The following is a 17,918-nucleotide window of genomic DNA, read 5'->3' on the forward strand; positions in this document are numbered from 1 at the left end:
TTAGTTAGCTAATTTAGCATTGGTATTTCACTAATGCTAACTGTAAGCATGCTATTGTTAGCATGTTAGCATAGTACTGTTAGCATGCCAGCTTCATTTTGCTCATATTTTTTTGTAACTTGACGCTATCTGGCCAGCGTGCTAACTGTTAGCATTCAAACGACATTTCTACCGAAATTGCCTTTTGTAGTTATTTGATTTTTTTTTTTTAAACACCTATTGTACTGGTTTTTACGGAGCCCCTAAAGGGACATAGGGGAAATGTTTTTTTTTATAATTTTGTTTTGTTTTGTTTTGTTTTTTAGACATGTATCTCGTGCACACGAGAAACTTTTTATAAAGTTATATAGCAAAAAGTGTTTTTCCCCCCATGTCCCTTTAGGGGCTCCATAGGTTTTGAAGGTGTAAACAACACAAATAGCGTCAAATAATTAAATATACTTATTAATTAAAACCTCTGCCTTGTTTTTAGTGACTACGTAGGCCTACTATGTTACTGTGTTTTGGTCATTATGGTGATACTTGAAGAGCCAAGTTTTTTCTGAGGTAGTACTTGGTAAAAAATTTTTTATAAAAAGTTTAAAAACCACTGTTCTAACCCGAGTAATATATTTTGGTGCTTGACACGTTCTAGTTAGCATTTTAGAATGCTAATATTAGCATGCTGGATTTATTCAGCTAATCTAGCATTGGTATTTCACTAATGCTACGCATGCTATTGTTAGCATAGTATTGTTAGCATACCAGCTTTTTTTTTTTTTTTAGCTCATTTTGCTCATATTTTTTTGTTACTTGACGCTATCTGGCCAGCGTGCTAACTGTTAGCAATCAAACAACATTTCCACGGAAATTGCCTTTTGTAGTTTGATTAAAAAAATTTAAGAAAGGTGAAAGGTGAAAACAACAAAAATTGCGTCAAATGATTTGTCAGTCTGTGGACACGCTTGTTTTAAAGAAATAGTACTTTACTTGAGTACAGTTTGGGGCTTTTTGGCAAACAACGCTGTAGAAAGTAGTTTAAGTGAACATAATTCATGTAAAACTGCCACTTTGGTTCCTGGTATTTTAGTGTTTATCAAGCATAAAGTCAATGAGAGATGTTCTGTGGGGATTAGACGGAGGACAATTAGCGCTTCTTTGTTTTCCTTCAGAGGTTTCGAAGAGACGATGTTCCGATAAGCTCCTTAGAGAAAATGCTTTGTGCACTTTGCCAAACAGCGAGCGTGGGAAAGTGCCCACCTCTGCCAGTCAGTCCTGAGGGTTCTCTGTCTCGTCGGACACTTGAGCCCACTTGGCTTGCAACCAGACAACTGGATTTGGGGAGTCTGGGAAAGGCAAGGGCTTGTGCAAAATTCCCCAATTTGGAATTTCAATTTCAAGTGTGGAAGTGGAACAACAGGAAGTGGATTTCAAAGAGAAAATCACAAAAACAGTTAAATTTGTCACATTTGGCTTCAATCTTACACAAAAAAAGTAAACAAGCACTACAAACAAACACATTCCAACTATTTTAAATAGAGTACTTTGATACAGTAATGCAAGTATGTGCAATTTGCCCAGCCCCTTCCTGCTCCGTCACTGGTAATAATACAATGGCATATTTGCACGTTTTCATTTTCCCTGGTCTCAAACTGACGATGAAATGTCGTCGTGCTTTTTAAGCGCATTGGCGGTAAAGTTCCATATTTTCCTTAGACCCGGGTTCATCAACCCAGCAGGCACGAGACGTCCAAACAATGTGGAGAACTTCTTGATTTAGGTCCCAACTGAAACTTGGCGTTGGAACGACATGCTTTTTGACGACGTTTAATCAATGTTGGGTTACATAAGTATTGTGCATGAGAGACACACTTCCAAAAAAAGCTTAGTCCTTACATGTTATTATGAATGTTACTAGATACTACATATATACTTACAGCGTGTATATAAAATATGTAAATATGACATGTTATTTTGAATGTTACTAGATACTACATATATACTTGCAGCGTCTATATGAAATATGTAAATATGACATGTTATTATGAATGTTACTAGATACTACATATATACTTACAGCATGTATATAAAATATGTAAATATTACATGTTATTATGAATGTTACTAGATACTACATATATACTTACAGCATGTATATAAAACCTTGATGGAGGTTTTTTAACAGTTTTTAGAGCACTTTATAGGCGGAATAGCGCCTCTATTGTTAGCTGACTTTTGCTAACAGGATTTTACGATTTAGAAGGCATAAGAAAACATGTTCCTGTCTTACATAAGTATTGTGGATGAGAGACACACTTCCAAAAAAAGCTTAGTCCTTACATGTTATTATGAATGTTACTAGATACTACATATATACTTACAGCGTGTATATAAAATATGTAAATAGGATATGTTATTACGAATGTTACTAGATACTACATATATACTTACAGCGTCTATATGAAATATGTAAATATGACATGTTATTATGAATGTTACTAGATACTACATATATACTTACAGCGTGTATATGAAATATGTAAATATGACATGTTATTTTGAATGTTACTAGATACTACATATATACTTACAGCGTGTTTATAAAATATGTAAATAGGACATGTTATTACGAATGTTACTAGATACTACATATATACTTACAGCGTGTATATGAAATATGTAAATATGACATGTTATTTTGAATGTTACTAGATACTACATATATACTTACAGCGTCTATATGAAATATGTAAATATGACATGTTATTATGAATGTTACTAGATACTACATATATACTTACAGCGTGTATATAAAATATGTAAATAGGACATGTTATTATGAATGTTACTAGATACTACATATATACTTACAGCATGTATATAAAACCTTGACGGAGGTTTTTTAACAGTTTTTAGAGCACTTTATGGGCGGAATAGCGCCTCTATTGTTAGCTGACTTTTGCTAACAGGGTTTTACGATTTAGAAGGCATAAAAAAACGTGTTCCTGTCTTACATAAGTATTGTGTATGAGAGACACACTTCCAAAAAAAGCTTAGTCCTTACATGTTATTATGAATGTTACTGTTTATAGGCGGAATAGAGCCTCTATTGTTAGCTGACTTTTGCTAACAGGGTTTTACGGTTTGGAAGGCATAAAAAAACGTGTTCCTGTCTTACAAAAGTATTGTGTATGAGAGACACACTTCCAAAAAAAAGCTTAGTCCTTACATGTTATTATGAATGTTACTGTTTATAGGCGGAATAGAGCCTCTATTGTTAGCTGACTTTTGGTAACAGGGTTTTACGATTTAGAAGACATAAAAAAAACGTGTTCCTGTCTTACATAAGTATTGTGTATGAGAGACACACTTCCAAAAAAAAGCTTAGTCCTTACATGTTATTATGAATGTTACTGTTTATAGGCGGAATAGAGCCTCTATTGTTAGCTGACTTTTGCTAACAGGGTTTTACGATTTAGAAGGCATAAAAAAACGTGTTCCTGTCTTACATAAGTATTGTGTATGAGAGACACACTTCCAAAAAAAGCTGAGTCCTTACATGTTATTATGAATGTTACTGTTTATAGGCGGAATAGAGCCTCTATTGTTAGCTGACTTTTGCTAACAGGGTTTTACGATTTAGAAGACATAAAAAAAACATGTTCCTGTCTTACATAAGTATTGTGTATGAGAGACACACTTCCAAAAAAAAGCTTAGTCCTTACATGTTATTATGAATGTTACTGTTTATAGGCAGAATAGAGCCTCTATTGTTAGCTGACTTTTGCTAACAGGGTTTTGTGATTTAGAAGACATAAAAAAACATGTTCCTGTCTTACATAAGTTTTGTGTATGAGAGACACACTTCCAAAAAAAGCTTAGTCCTTACATGTTATTATGAATGTTACTAGATATTATATATATATAGTTACAGCGTGTATATAAAATATGTAAATATGACATGTTATTATGAATGTTACTAGATACTACATATATACTTACAGCGTGTATATGAAATATGTAAATATGACATGTTATTATGAATGTTACTAGATACTACATATATACTTACAGCATGTATATAAAACCTTGATGGAGGTTTTTTAACAGTTTTTAGAGCACTTTATGGGCGGAATAGAGCCTCTATTGTTAGCTGACTTTTGCTAACAGGGTTTTACGATTTAGAAGGCATAAAAAAACATGTTCCTGTCTTACATAAGTATTGTGTATGAGAGACACACTTCCAAAAAAAGCTTAGTCCTTACATGTTATTATGAATGTTACTAGATATTATATATATATACTTACAGAATGTATATAAAATATGTAAATAGGACATGTTATTATGAATGTTACTAGATACTACATATATACTTACAACGTGTATATGAAATATGTAAATAAGACATGTTATTATGAATGTTACTAGATACTACATATATACTTACAACGTGTATATGAAATATGTAAATAGGACATGTTATTATGAATGTTACTAGATACTACATATATACTTACAGAGTGTATATAAAATATGTAAATAGGACATGTTATTATGAATGTTACTAGATACTACATATATACTTACAGCGTGTATATAAAATATGTAAATAGGACATGTTATTATGAATGTTACTAGATACTACATATATACTTACAGCGTGTATATAAAATATGTAAATAGGACATGTTATTATGAATGTTACTAGATACTACATATATACTTACAGTATGTATATAAAATATGTAAATAGGACATGTTATTACGAATGTTACTAGATACTACATATATACTTACAGCATGTATATAAAATATATAAATATTACATGTTATTATGAATGTTACTAGATACTACATATATACTTACAGCATGTATATAAAATATGTAAATAGGACATGTTATTACGAATGTTACTAGATACTACATATATACTTACAGCATGTATATAAAATATGTAAATAGGACATGTTATTATGAATGATACTAGATACTACATATATACTTACAGCATGTATATAAAATATGTAAATATGACATGTTATTATGAATGTTACTAGATACTACATATATACTTACAGCATGTATATAAAATATGTAAATAGGACATGTTATTACGAATGTTGCTAGATACTACATATATACTTACAGCGTGTATATAAAATATGTAAATAGGACATGCTATTATGAATGTTACTAGATACTACATATATACTTACAGCATGTATATAAAATATATAAATATTACATGTTATTATGAATGTTACTAGATACTACATATATACTTACAGCATGTATATAAAACCTTGATGGAGGTTTTTTAACAGTTTTAGAGCACTTTATAGGCGGAATAGAGCCTCTATTGTTAGCTGACTTTTGCTAACAGGATTTTACGATTTAGAAGGCATAAAAAAACATGTTCCTGTCTTACATAAGGATTGCGGAATATAGACACACTTCCAAAAAAAGTTTTGTCCTTACATGTTGTTATGAATGTTACTAGATACTACATATATACTTACAGCATGTATATAAAATATGTAAATATGACATGTTATTATGAATGTTACTAGATACTACATATATACTTACAGCATGTATATAAAATATGTAAATAGGACATGTTATTACGAATGTTACTAGATACTACATATATACTTACAGCGTGTATATGAAATATGTAAATATGACATGTTATTATGAATGTTATTAGATACTACATATATACTTACAGCATGTATATAAAATATGTAAATATGACATGTTATTATGAATGTTACTAGATACTACATATATACTTACAGCATGTATATAAAACCTTGATGGAGGTTTTTTAACAGTTTTTAGAGCACTTTATAGGCGGAATAGAGCCTCTATTGTTAGCTGACTTTTGCTAGCAGGTTTTTACGATTTAGAAGGCATTAAAAAAACATGTTCTTGTCTTACATAAGGATTGTGTATGAGAGACACACTTCCAAAAAAATGTTAGTCCTTACATGTTATTATGAATGTTACTAGATATTATACATATATATGTATATATATATATATACATATATATATATATATATACTTACAGAGTGTATATAAAATATGTAAATAGCACATGTTATTATGAATGTTACTAGATACTACATATATACTTACAGCATGTATATAAAATGTGTAAATAGGACATGTTATTATGAATGTTACTAGATACTACATATATACTTACAGCGTGTATATAAAATATGTAAATAGGACATGTTATTATGAATGTTACTAGATACTACATATATACTTACAGCGTGTATATAAAATATGTAAATAGGACATGTTATTATGAATGTTACTAGATACTACATATATACTTACAGTATGTATATAAAATATGTAAATAGGACATGTTATTACAAATGTTACTAGATACTACATATATACTTACAGCATGTATATAAAATATGTAAATAGGACATGTTATTATGAATGTTACTAGATACTACATATGTACTTACAGCATGTATATAAAATATGTAAATAGGACATGTTATTATGAATGATACTAGATACTACATATATACTTACAGCATGTATATAAAATATGTAAATATGACATGTTATTATGAATGTTACTAGATACTACATATATACTTACAGCATGTATATAAAATATGTAAATATGACATGTTATTATGAATGTTACTAGATACTACATATATACTTACAGCATGTATATAAAACCTTGATGGAGGTTTTTAAACAGTTTTTAGAGCACTTTATAGGCGGAATAGAGCCTCTATTGTTAGCTGACTTTTGCTAGCAGGTTTTTACGATTTAGAAGGCATTAAAAAAACATGTTCTTGTCTTACATAAGGATTGTGTATGAGAGACACACTTCCAAAAAAATGTCAGTCCTTACATGTTATTATGAATGTTACTAGATATTATACATATATATGTATATATATATATACATATATATATATATATATATATATATATATATATATATATATACTTACAGAGTGTATATAAAATATGTAAATAGCACATGTTATTATGAATGTTACTAGATACTACATATATACTTACAGCATGTATATAAAATGTGTAAATAGGACATGTTATTATGAATGTTACTAGATACTACATATATACTTACAGCGTGTATATAAAATATGTAAATAGGACATGTTATTATGAATGTTACTAAATACTACATATATACTTACAGCGTGTATATAAAATATGTAAATAGGACATGTTATTATGAATGTTACTAGATACTACATATATACTTACAGTATGTATATAAAATATGTAAATAGGACATGTTATTACGAATGTTACTAGATACTACATATATACTTACAGCATGTATATAAAATATGTAAATAGGACATGTTATTATGAATGTTACTAGATACTACATATGTACTTACAGCATGTATATAAAATATGTAAATAGGACATGTTATTATGAATGATACTAGATACTACATATATACTTACAGCATGTATATAAAATATGTAAATATGACATGTTATTATGAATGTTACTAGATACTACATATATACTTACAGCATGTATATAAAATATGTAAATATGACATGTTATTATGAATGTTACTAGATACTACATATATACTTACAGCATGTATATAAAATCTTGATGGAGGTTTTTAAACAGTTTTTAGAGCACTTTATAGGCGGAATAGAGCCTCTATTGTTAGCTGACTTTTGCTAGCAGGTTTTTACGATTTAGAAGGCATTAAAAAAACATGTTCTTGTCTTACATAAGGATTGTGTATGAGAGACACACTTCCAAAAAAATGTTAGTCCTTACATGTTATTATGAATGTTACTAGATATTATACATATATATGTATATATATATATACATATATATATATATATATATATATACTTACAGAGTGTATATAAAATATGTAAATAGCACATGTTATTATGAATGTTACTAGATACTACATATATACTTACAGCATGTATATAAAATGTGTAAATAGGACATGTTATTATGAATGTTACTAGATACTACATATATACTTACAGCGTGTATATAAAATATGTAAATAGGACATGTTATTATGAATGTTACTAAATACTACATATATACTTACAGCGTGTATATAAAATATGTAAATAGGACATGTTATTATGAATGTTACTAGATACTACATATATACTTACAGTATGTATATAAAATATGTAAATAGGACATGTTATTACGAATGTTACTAGATACTACATATATACTTACAGCATGTATATAAAATATGTAAATAGGACATGTTATTATGAATGTTACTAGATACTACATATGTACTTACAGCATGTATATAAAATATGTAAATAGGACATGTTATTATGAATGATACTAGATACTACATATATACTTACAGCATGTATATAAAATATGTAAATATGACATGTTATTATGAATGTTACTAGATACTACATATATACTTACAGCATGTATATAAAATATGTAAATATGACATGTTATTATGAATGTTACTAGATACTACATATATACTTACAGCATGTATATAAAATCTTGATGGAGGTTTTTAAACAGTTTTTAGAGCACTTTATAGGCGGAATAGAGCCTCTATTGTTAGCTGACTTTTGCTAGCAGGTTTTTACGATTTAGAAGGCATTAAAAAAACATGTTCTTGTCTTACATAAGGATTGTGTATGAGAGACACACTTCCAAAAAAATGTTAGTCCTTACATGTTATTATGAATGTTACTAGATATTATACATATATATGTATATATATATATACATATATATATATATATATATATATACTTACAGAGTGTATATAAAATATGTAAATAGCACATGTTATTATGAATGTTACTAGATACTACATATATACTTACAGCATGTATATAAAATGTGTAAATAGGACATGTTATTATGAATGTTACTAGATACTACATATATACTTACAGCGTGTATATAAAATATGTAAATAGGACATGTTATTATGAATGTTACTAGATACTACATATATACTTACAGCGTGTATATAAAATGTGTAAATAGGACATGTTATTATGAATGTTACTAGATACTACATATATACTTACAGTATGTATATAAAATATGTAAATAGGACATGTTATTACGAATGTTACTAGATACTACATATATACTTACAGCATGTATATAAAATATGTAAATAGGACATGTTATTATGAATGTTACTAGATACTACATATGTACTTACAGCATGTATATAAAATATGTAAATAGGACATGTTATTATGAATGATACTAGATACTACATATATACTTACAGCATGTATATAAAATATGTAAATATGACATGTTATTATGAATGTTACTAGATACTACATATATACTTACAGCATGTATATAAAATATGTAAATATGACATGTTATTATGAATGTTACTAGATACTACATATATACTTACAGCATGTATATTATACCTTGATGGAGGTTTTTAAACAGTTTTTAGAGCACTTTATAGGCGGAATAGAGCCTCTATTGTTAGCTGACTTTTGCTAACAGGGTTTTACGATTTAGAAGGCATTCAAAAAAACATGTTCTTGTCTTAAATAAGGATTGTGTACGAGAGACACACTTCCCCCCAAAAAAGCCTCCTTTAAAGTTGAAAAGCCTCCTTGGAACAAAAGTGGCAATGGAGTCGTCACATGAGTCAACAAGTGGACATTTATGAGGAAAGTGCTCACAGGAAGTGACTTTTGAGTACATTAGCTCGTGTGACCGCGTGCACGCTGATGTATGTCCTGTGCGTGTGATTGATCGGTGTGATGTAACCACCCCCACACCCCCACCCACCCCCACCAGAAACTCCCCCAATGAAAGGGTGAACCCAGCAGCCCATTTGGGGGGTAAAGAAACGCCCACATGCCTTATTCAGACTTCTCCCTCCTTCTTGCCGACCCTCTCCACGTCCTGAGGTGCCCAAACACGCACTTTGTCCAAAACTCCACCACACAAGACGCTTTACGTTCGCGTACGCGGTGCGCATGTGCAGGGCGCCGCCAGCTTTTTACGCACAACAACAACAACAACAACAACAACAACAATGGCGGTTTTTAGTCATTTCACTGCTGGTTGCAGGAGGAAGTTCCAGGTGGAGCAGCTCAGGGTTTTGCACAAGTCGGCTTTCGGGATCCCGTCGCCCACCACGGACGAGGACGGCGCGTCCCGCAGCGTCCTGGCGGCGGACAAAAGCGTGAAGAGCTTGAAGGAGATGCCAGGACCCAGCACCGCCTCCAACCTGCTGGAGTTCTTCTGGAGGGACGGTTTCAGTCGGATCCATCAAATCCAGGTAGAAAATTCTTCCACTCTAAAATGGTGCGTAAAATGGAACAGGACTTTGCGTAAAAGCGCGTCAGACAGGGGCGGTCTTGCTTTAAACGGGGCCCTACGCGGAATTTCATTTTGAGGGACCCCCCTACCCCTCCCCCTGGGTTAGGGGGGTGGGGGGTGGGGGGGTCCCTCAAAATCAAATTCCGCGTAGGGCCCCTAACCCTAACCATTTTTAAATGAAACGATTTTTATACTTTTAAAAAACTTTTTTACAATTACGTTTACCATTTAGTATAGGAAGAGTTGCACCTTTACAGTATCTTTCAATTATGTTCAATGTATTGTTTTTGCACTAAAAATGTTTTTTAAATACATTTAATTAATTTAAAATAAATAGTTTTTGAGAGCAAAACGTGCATCAAATTTTATTCAATTTTAATTTAAAAAGTATAAAAATTATTACGTACGGAGCCCCAAAGGGAAATGGGGACATTTTTATTTGTGTATATATTTTTTTAAATTTTTTTAGACATGTATCTCGTGCACACGAGAAACTTTTTATAAAGTTATAAAAAATAAAAATGTTATAATTTTTTTTTTTTTTTTTTTTTAGTCATGTATCAAAAAGCGCGTCAGACAGGGGCGGCCCTGGTTTAAACGGGGCCCTACGCGGAATTTGATTGTGAGGGACTCCCCCGCAACATTTTTTTATTCAAATGTAGCAATTTTTTTTACTTTTTACTTTTAAAAAACTTTTTTACAATTACGTTTACTATTTAGTGCTGGTCCTCTGATAGGAAGAGTTGCACCTTTACAGTATCTTTGAATTATGTTCAATTTACTGTTTTTGCACTAAAAATGTTTTTTTAAATAAATTTAATTAATTAAAAATAAATAGTTTTTGAGAGCAAAACGTGCATCAAATTTAATTCAATTTTAATTTAAAAAGTATAAAAATTATTCATTATTTTATCATTCCATATGTATGGAGCCCCAAAGGGACATGGGGAAATTTTTATTTTTATAATTTATTTTATTTTATTTTATTTTTTTAGACATGTATCTTGTGCGCACGAGAAACTTTTTATAAAGTTATAAAAAATAAAAATAAAAATGTTATAATTTTTTATTTTTTTTTAGACATGTATCTAAAGTTTCTCATGCGCACGAGATACATGTCTAAAAAAAAAAAAACAACAATAAAATGTATACAAAAAAAATTCTCCCCCATGTCCCTTTAGGGCAGGGGTGTCCAAAGTGTGGCCCGGGGGCCATTTGCGGCCCGCAGCTAATTGGTTAGCGGCCCGCCACACATTCTGGAAATGCCATTGCAAAAATCAAAAAAACATTAAAAAAGTGGAATGAGGTGAAATCTAACTAGAAAACGTTGCAATGTTGACACACAGCTGCCATGCAGGCTGTTTTTTTAATTTTGTCTATCTTTATATTTCCTTTTTTTGCCATTGCTCAAAAAAAAAAAAAAGACAACAAAATCATCCATCCATCGATTTGGGGGGGGGGGGGGGGGGGGATACATGTCTATAAAAAAATTACAAAAAATTATAACAGTTTTTTTCATAACTTTCTAAAAAGTTTCTCCTGCGCACGAGATACATGTCTAAAAAAAAATAAAAAAAAATAAAAAAAAAATATTACATTTTTTTTCTTCCCCCATGTCCCTTTAGGGCAGGGGTCACCAACCTTTTTGAAAGCAAGAGCTACTTCTTGGGTAGTGATTAATGCGAAGGGCTACCAGTTTGATACACACTTAAATAAATTGCCAGAAATAGCCAATTTGCTCAATTTACCTTTAACTCTATGTTATTATTAATAATTAATGATATTTACACTTAATTGAACGGTTTAAAAGAGGAGAAAACACGAAAAAAATGACAATTAAATTTTGAAACATAGTTTATCTTCAATTTCGACTCTTTAAAATTCAAAATTCAACCGAAAAAAAGAAGAGAAAAACTAGCTAATTCTAATCTTTTTGAAAAAATTAAAAAAATAATTTATGGAACATCATTAGTCATTTTTCTTGATTAAGATTAATTTTAGAATTTTGATGACATGTTTTAAATAGGTTAAAATCCAATCTACACTTTGTTAGAATATATAACAAATTGGACCAAGCTATATTTCTAACAAGGACAAATCATTATTTCTTCTAGATTTTGCAGAACAAAAATTTTAAAAGAAATTCAAAAGACTTTCAAATAAGATTCGAATTTGATTCTACAGATTTTCTAGATTTTCCAGAATAATTTTTTTGAATTTTAATCATAATAAGTTTGAAGAAATATTTCACAAATATTCTTTGTCGAAAAAACAGAAGCTAAAATGAAGAATTAAGTTAAAATGTATTTATCATTCTTTACAATAAAAAAAATACATTTACTTGAACATTGATTTAAATTGTCAGGAAAGAAGAGGAAGGAATTTAAAAGGTAAAAAGTTATATGTGTTTAAAAATCCTAAAATCATTTTTAAGGTTGTATTTTTTCTCTAAAATTGTCTTTCTGAAAGTTATAAGAAGCAAAGTAAAAAAAAAAAAAGAATTTATTTAAACAAGTGAAGACTAAGTCTTTAAAATATTTTCTTGGATTTTCAAATTCTATTTGAGTTTTGTCTCTCTTAGAAATAAAAATGTCGGGCAAAGCGAGACCAGCTTGCTAGTAAATAAATACAATTTAAAAAATAGAGGCAGCTCACTGGTAAGTGCTGCTATTTGAGCTATTTTTAGAACAGGCCAGCGGGCTACTCATCTGGTCCTTACGGGCTACCTGGTGCCCGCGGGCACCGCGTTGGTGACCCCTGCTTTAGGGGCTCCGTAATTTTGTAACGAAAACATTATTTTTTCACAAACACACAAAAATATAGAAAATTGGTACTGTTGAGTACTGGTATTGATTTCAGGTACCGGGAATTAGTTCCGTATGTGAACGGTTCCATGGGACATAGGTGGCAATTTAACAATTGTAAGTCAGATTGTAAGTGACATTAAAGCTCAGAGTTTGTGGAAAAACTGAATAAAAGCCGCCATGAAGCCCAAGAAGTATAATAAATGACCAGGTTGTTGATGTTTGCTAGATGGAACACAGCAGGAAGTATGGGAAAATCTTCAAGTCCCACTTTGGACCACAACTGGTGGTCTCCATCGCAGACCGAGACCTGGTGGCTCAGGTGCTGCGGGCCGAGGGCGTGGCCCCTCAGAGAGCCAACATGGAGTCCTGGAAGGAGTACAGGGACATGAGGGGACGCTCTACAGGCCTCATCTCGGCGTAAGATCGACTTTGTAGACTCTGCAAAAGTCGTGTCTTTGACTCCAAAACCCTGAAACGTCCGCAGGGAGGGCGACCACTGGTTGAAAATGCGAAGCGTCCTGAGACAACTCATCATGCGACCCCGCGACGTGGCCGTCTTCTCCGACGACATCAACCGGGTTGTAGACGACATGGTCCAGAGACTTTGTATCCTGCGCAGCCAGGAGGCGGACGGAGTGACCGTGGTCAACATCAACGACCTCTTCTTCAAGTACGCCATGGAAGGTAAGTCCGTCTGGAAGGAAGACTTGACTCGCCCTGGTCATACTCTCAAAACCTTTTACCTACTCGGTGGCCTAGTGGTTAGGGTGTTTTGTGGAAAACCTGAATAAAACCCGCCATTGCTATTTACATGCAACTAATTAGCATTAGCGATGCTACATGGCAATTTCAATGAAAACTACAAGGAAAATGCACGTCACATTCAAACATCTGCTGTGTAATGACTTACAGTATGAACACTTTTTAGGGCGCAACAAAAACCTAGAATTGACGAGCCAACACACCATAAACTCTACACTGCTGCCATTTAACGTCTTGGACCTTAAAACTGTAATTGAGACTCAGAAATGTGGTAACAAGAATTAACAACCGGACAGTAGTTGTCATAATCGGCTCATTTTTAAATGTTGCAATAAAAATTTGATTTTGTAACGAAAACAATTTCAAATTTTTTAACACACACACAAAAATACAGAAAATTGGTACTGTTGAATACTGGTATTGATTTCAGGTACCGGGAATTGGTTCCGTATCGGTTCAAATGTGAACGGTTCCTTGGGACATAGGTGGCAATTTTAAGAATTGTAAGTCAGATTGTAAGTGACATTAAAGCTCAGAGTTTGTGGAAAACCTGAATAAAACCCGCCATTGCTATTTACATGCAACTAATTAGCATTAGCGATGCTACATGGCAATTTCAATGAAAACTACAAGGAAAATGCACGTCACATTCAAACATCTGCTGTGTAAGGACTTACAGTATGAACACTTTTTAGGGCGCAACAAAAAACCTAGAATTGACGAGCCAACACACCATAAACTCTACACTGCTGCCATCTAACGTCTTGGACCTTAAAACTGTAATTGAGACTCAGAAATGCGGTAACAAGAATTAACAACCGGACAGTAGTTGTCAATATCGGCTCATTTTTAAATGTTGCAATAAAAATTTGATTTTGTAACGAAAACAATTTTAAAAAATTTAACACACACACAAAAATACAGAAAATTGGTACTGTTGAATACTGGTATTGATTTCAGGTACCGGGAATTGGTTCCGTATCGGTTCAAATGGGAACGGTTCCATGGGACATAGGTGGCAATTTTAAGAATTGTAAGTGAGATTGTAAGTGACATTAAAGCTCAGAGTTTGTGGAAAAGCTGAATAAAACCCGCCATTGCTATTTACATGCAACTAATTAGCATTAGCGATGCTACATGGCAATTTCAACACTTCCAAATGTGTTAATGAAAACTACAATGAATCATTGGTACTTTAATTTTAACTTTGATTGATTGATTGAGACTTTTATTAGTAGGTTGCACAGTAGTGGTAGTGGCTTACCTCCATAACTGGAGATTGAAGCTCAGCGAATCCAAGACGGTGACACAAGCTTTCCACCTATACAATTGGGAAGCGGATCGTGAGATCAGGTTCGAGGTGCGGAAGCCGGATGGGGCTTCCCTTACCCTATGCCGGCCTCGTCCTACACCTGAAGACCCTCGCCCTGACCCTAAATACCTTGGGGTCACCCTGGACAGGTCGCTCACTTTCCGTAAACACCTCTTGGCAACACGCAAGAAACTCAACACCCGCGTCTCACTGCTGAGACGGTTGGTCGGGTCCGGTTGGGGTGCCGGGGCAAGAACTCTGCGAACAGCAGCACTTGCCCTGGTCTACTCAACTGCTGAGTACTGCGCACCTGTCTGGGCGTGCAGTGCTCACTCTAAACAACTTGATGTCCCGATCAACGAAGCCTTGCGTGTTATCACTGGATGCCTGCGCCCCACCCCTGTGGAGCTACTGCCCATCTTAGCAGGCATCCAACCCGCTGAGCTTCGTCGCCAAGGTGCTGTAGCAACTCTGGCGGGCCGGGCAAACATGGATGAGAACCATCTGCTCCATGAAAGGCTCACACTCTCCTCAGAGCCAACGCCCCGCCTCCCCTCCAGAGACCCACTGGTACCAGCCGCCCTGAAGCTCCTGCAGCAATGCAGTGACAACAACATCAGGGCGGCTCACTGGGCGAATCACAAATGGAGCACGGACCTGGAGCATACCATCTCCTCCAGACTCCGTGACTTCATACCTGACACCGGCTCAATACCAGGCCTCTCACTACCACGAGTGGCCTGGGTGAGGCTTAACCGCCTCCGAACTGGTGTCGGTCGCTTTCGCTCAAACATGTTCCAGTGGGGCTTAGCACCTAACGCGACGTGTGAGTGTGGCGCGGAGGAGCAGACTGCCGACCATGTGATCCTGCGTTGCCCGATTTATCGTGCTCCTAATGGTTTGCGTGGCCTGGCGGACCTGGATGACTGCTCGGTGACCTGGCTCACTTCTGTGTGTCCTGACATATGAACGGGAGGGCCCCCCGGGCCTGGGGTGGTAAAAGGCATAGACCCTCGGCCTCAGGTCCGGGTGCCGGAAAACAGCTGCCCATACGATGAAGAAGGTTGCACAGTGAAGTACATATTCCGTACAGTTGACCACTAAATGGTAACACCCGAATAAGTTTTTCAACTTGTTTAAGTCGGGGTCCAACTTAACACCGAGGGCCACCAGTCAAAGGCCATGTTGGTGGTTTTCACCTTCAAAACCAGGACAATATGTAGATTTCTGTCCAAGGAACTAGAACATAAACTGAAATGCTAACAGTTAGCACACTGGCCAGATACTGTAGCATCAAGTAACAAAAAATATGAGCAAATTGACCTTAAAAACTAGCATGCTAACAGTACTATGCTGACATGCATTGCTAGCAATAACATGTTTACAGTCAAAATATATGAACACCTGCAAAATTAGCTAAACAATCTAGCATGCTAATGCTAGCATGTTAAAATGCTAACTGTAACGTGCGTCAGGTACCAACTAATATTACTCTGAGGTGTAGACCTGTGTTTAAAATGCTAGCCTTCTAATGTTAGCATGCATCAAGTACCAAATTTAGCTAAAAAAAAAAAAAAAAAAAAGCAACCATACTAGCGTTAGCATGCTAACAGATATCATTTGTCAAGTACCAAAAATATTTGAGGCTGATTTGTATACCTTCAAAATTAGCAAAAAAACTAGTATGCTAATATTGGAATGCAAATGAACCATTCCAGTATGAAAACTTTTGGCTCGACTGGGAATTGTGAGCGCCCCCAAAAAACATTTTTCAAAAAAATGAATGGGCCAATTTTCAAACATTGGAACCAATCTACCATCCACACACTCCACTCACCTTGGGAAATCAAACTACCATTTGTAGAGTTTAAAAAAATTCCATAAATTCCCAGATTTCCCTGTTTTCCAAAACCTTATTTTCACCCCTTCCTGGAAAGTTTTTTTCACAGTCCACATTCACAGACCATTCCACCTTCAAAACATTCTTCTTAGTTGGGACAACAAATGCTCCTACTTTTTTTTGTTCATACAAAATCCAGGTTTTCCTGAATTTCCAGGAATTCCGAAATATCCATTTTCAATTGAAACTGTTACTACGTCAACATTTTTCAACCGATTCCAATATTCCAACACCAACCCATTCATGTCATCTAGGACAATTGTGCTAGTCAATCAATCAATCAATCAATCAATGTTTATTTATATAGCCCTAAATCACAAGTGTCTCAAAGGGCTGTACAAGCCACAACGACATCCTCGGTACAGAGCCCACATACGGGCAAGGAAAAACTCACCCCAGTGGGACGTCGGTGAATGACTATGAGAAACCTTGGAGAGGACCGCATATGTGGGTAACCCCCCCCCCCCCCTCTAGGGGAGACCGAAAGCAACGGATAGTGTCAATATGTTCAAAAATGTCTTGAAATTTCCAGGAATTTCCCATTCAAACGAATGGACATAGTCATAGTTCTACGATGCCCTAAAGTCTCAAAATGTTGTGCCATTTATAAATTTAATTCAGACCTTTCAACCGTCAACCCACACTGCTCTTCACATACAGAATGTCGAACGCAAAACATGTTTTCTCTTTCCCAAAATTCCCGGTTTTCCCGAAATTTCCGTGAATTTTCTCGTTAATAATAATGAATGGGAAATATAAAATCTACCGCATATCCCACATT

General features: G+C 34.0%; 1 protein-coding gene across 1 annotated transcript in view; it reads left to right on the forward strand.

The window, feature by feature from the left end:
* Window positions 1-9,926: 9,926 nt before the first annotated feature.
* The window catches only part of LOC133641422 (cytochrome P450 27C1-like), a 41,322-nt gene continuing 33,330 nt past the window's right edge, over window positions 9,927-17,918 (forward strand). Inside the window, exons 1-3 of the mRNA XM_062035157.1 lie at window positions 9,927-10,315; window positions 13,390-13,580; window positions 13,648-13,847. Of these exons, the coding sequence (XP_061891141.1) occupies window positions 10,070-10,315; window positions 13,390-13,580; window positions 13,648-13,847 (637 nt within the window). The 5' untranslated portion in view covers window positions 9,927-10,069. The remainder of the gene's footprint in view (window positions 10,316-13,389; window positions 13,581-13,647; window positions 13,848-17,918) is intronic.

Source organism: Entelurus aequoreus, linkage group LG02 (assembly GCF_033978785.1).
Source record: "Entelurus aequoreus isolate RoL-2023_Sb linkage group LG02, RoL_Eaeq_v1.1, whole genome shotgun sequence".
In the NCBI taxonomy this organism is placed as follows: Eukaryota; Metazoa; Chordata; class Actinopteri; order Syngnathiformes; family Syngnathidae; genus Entelurus; species Entelurus aequoreus.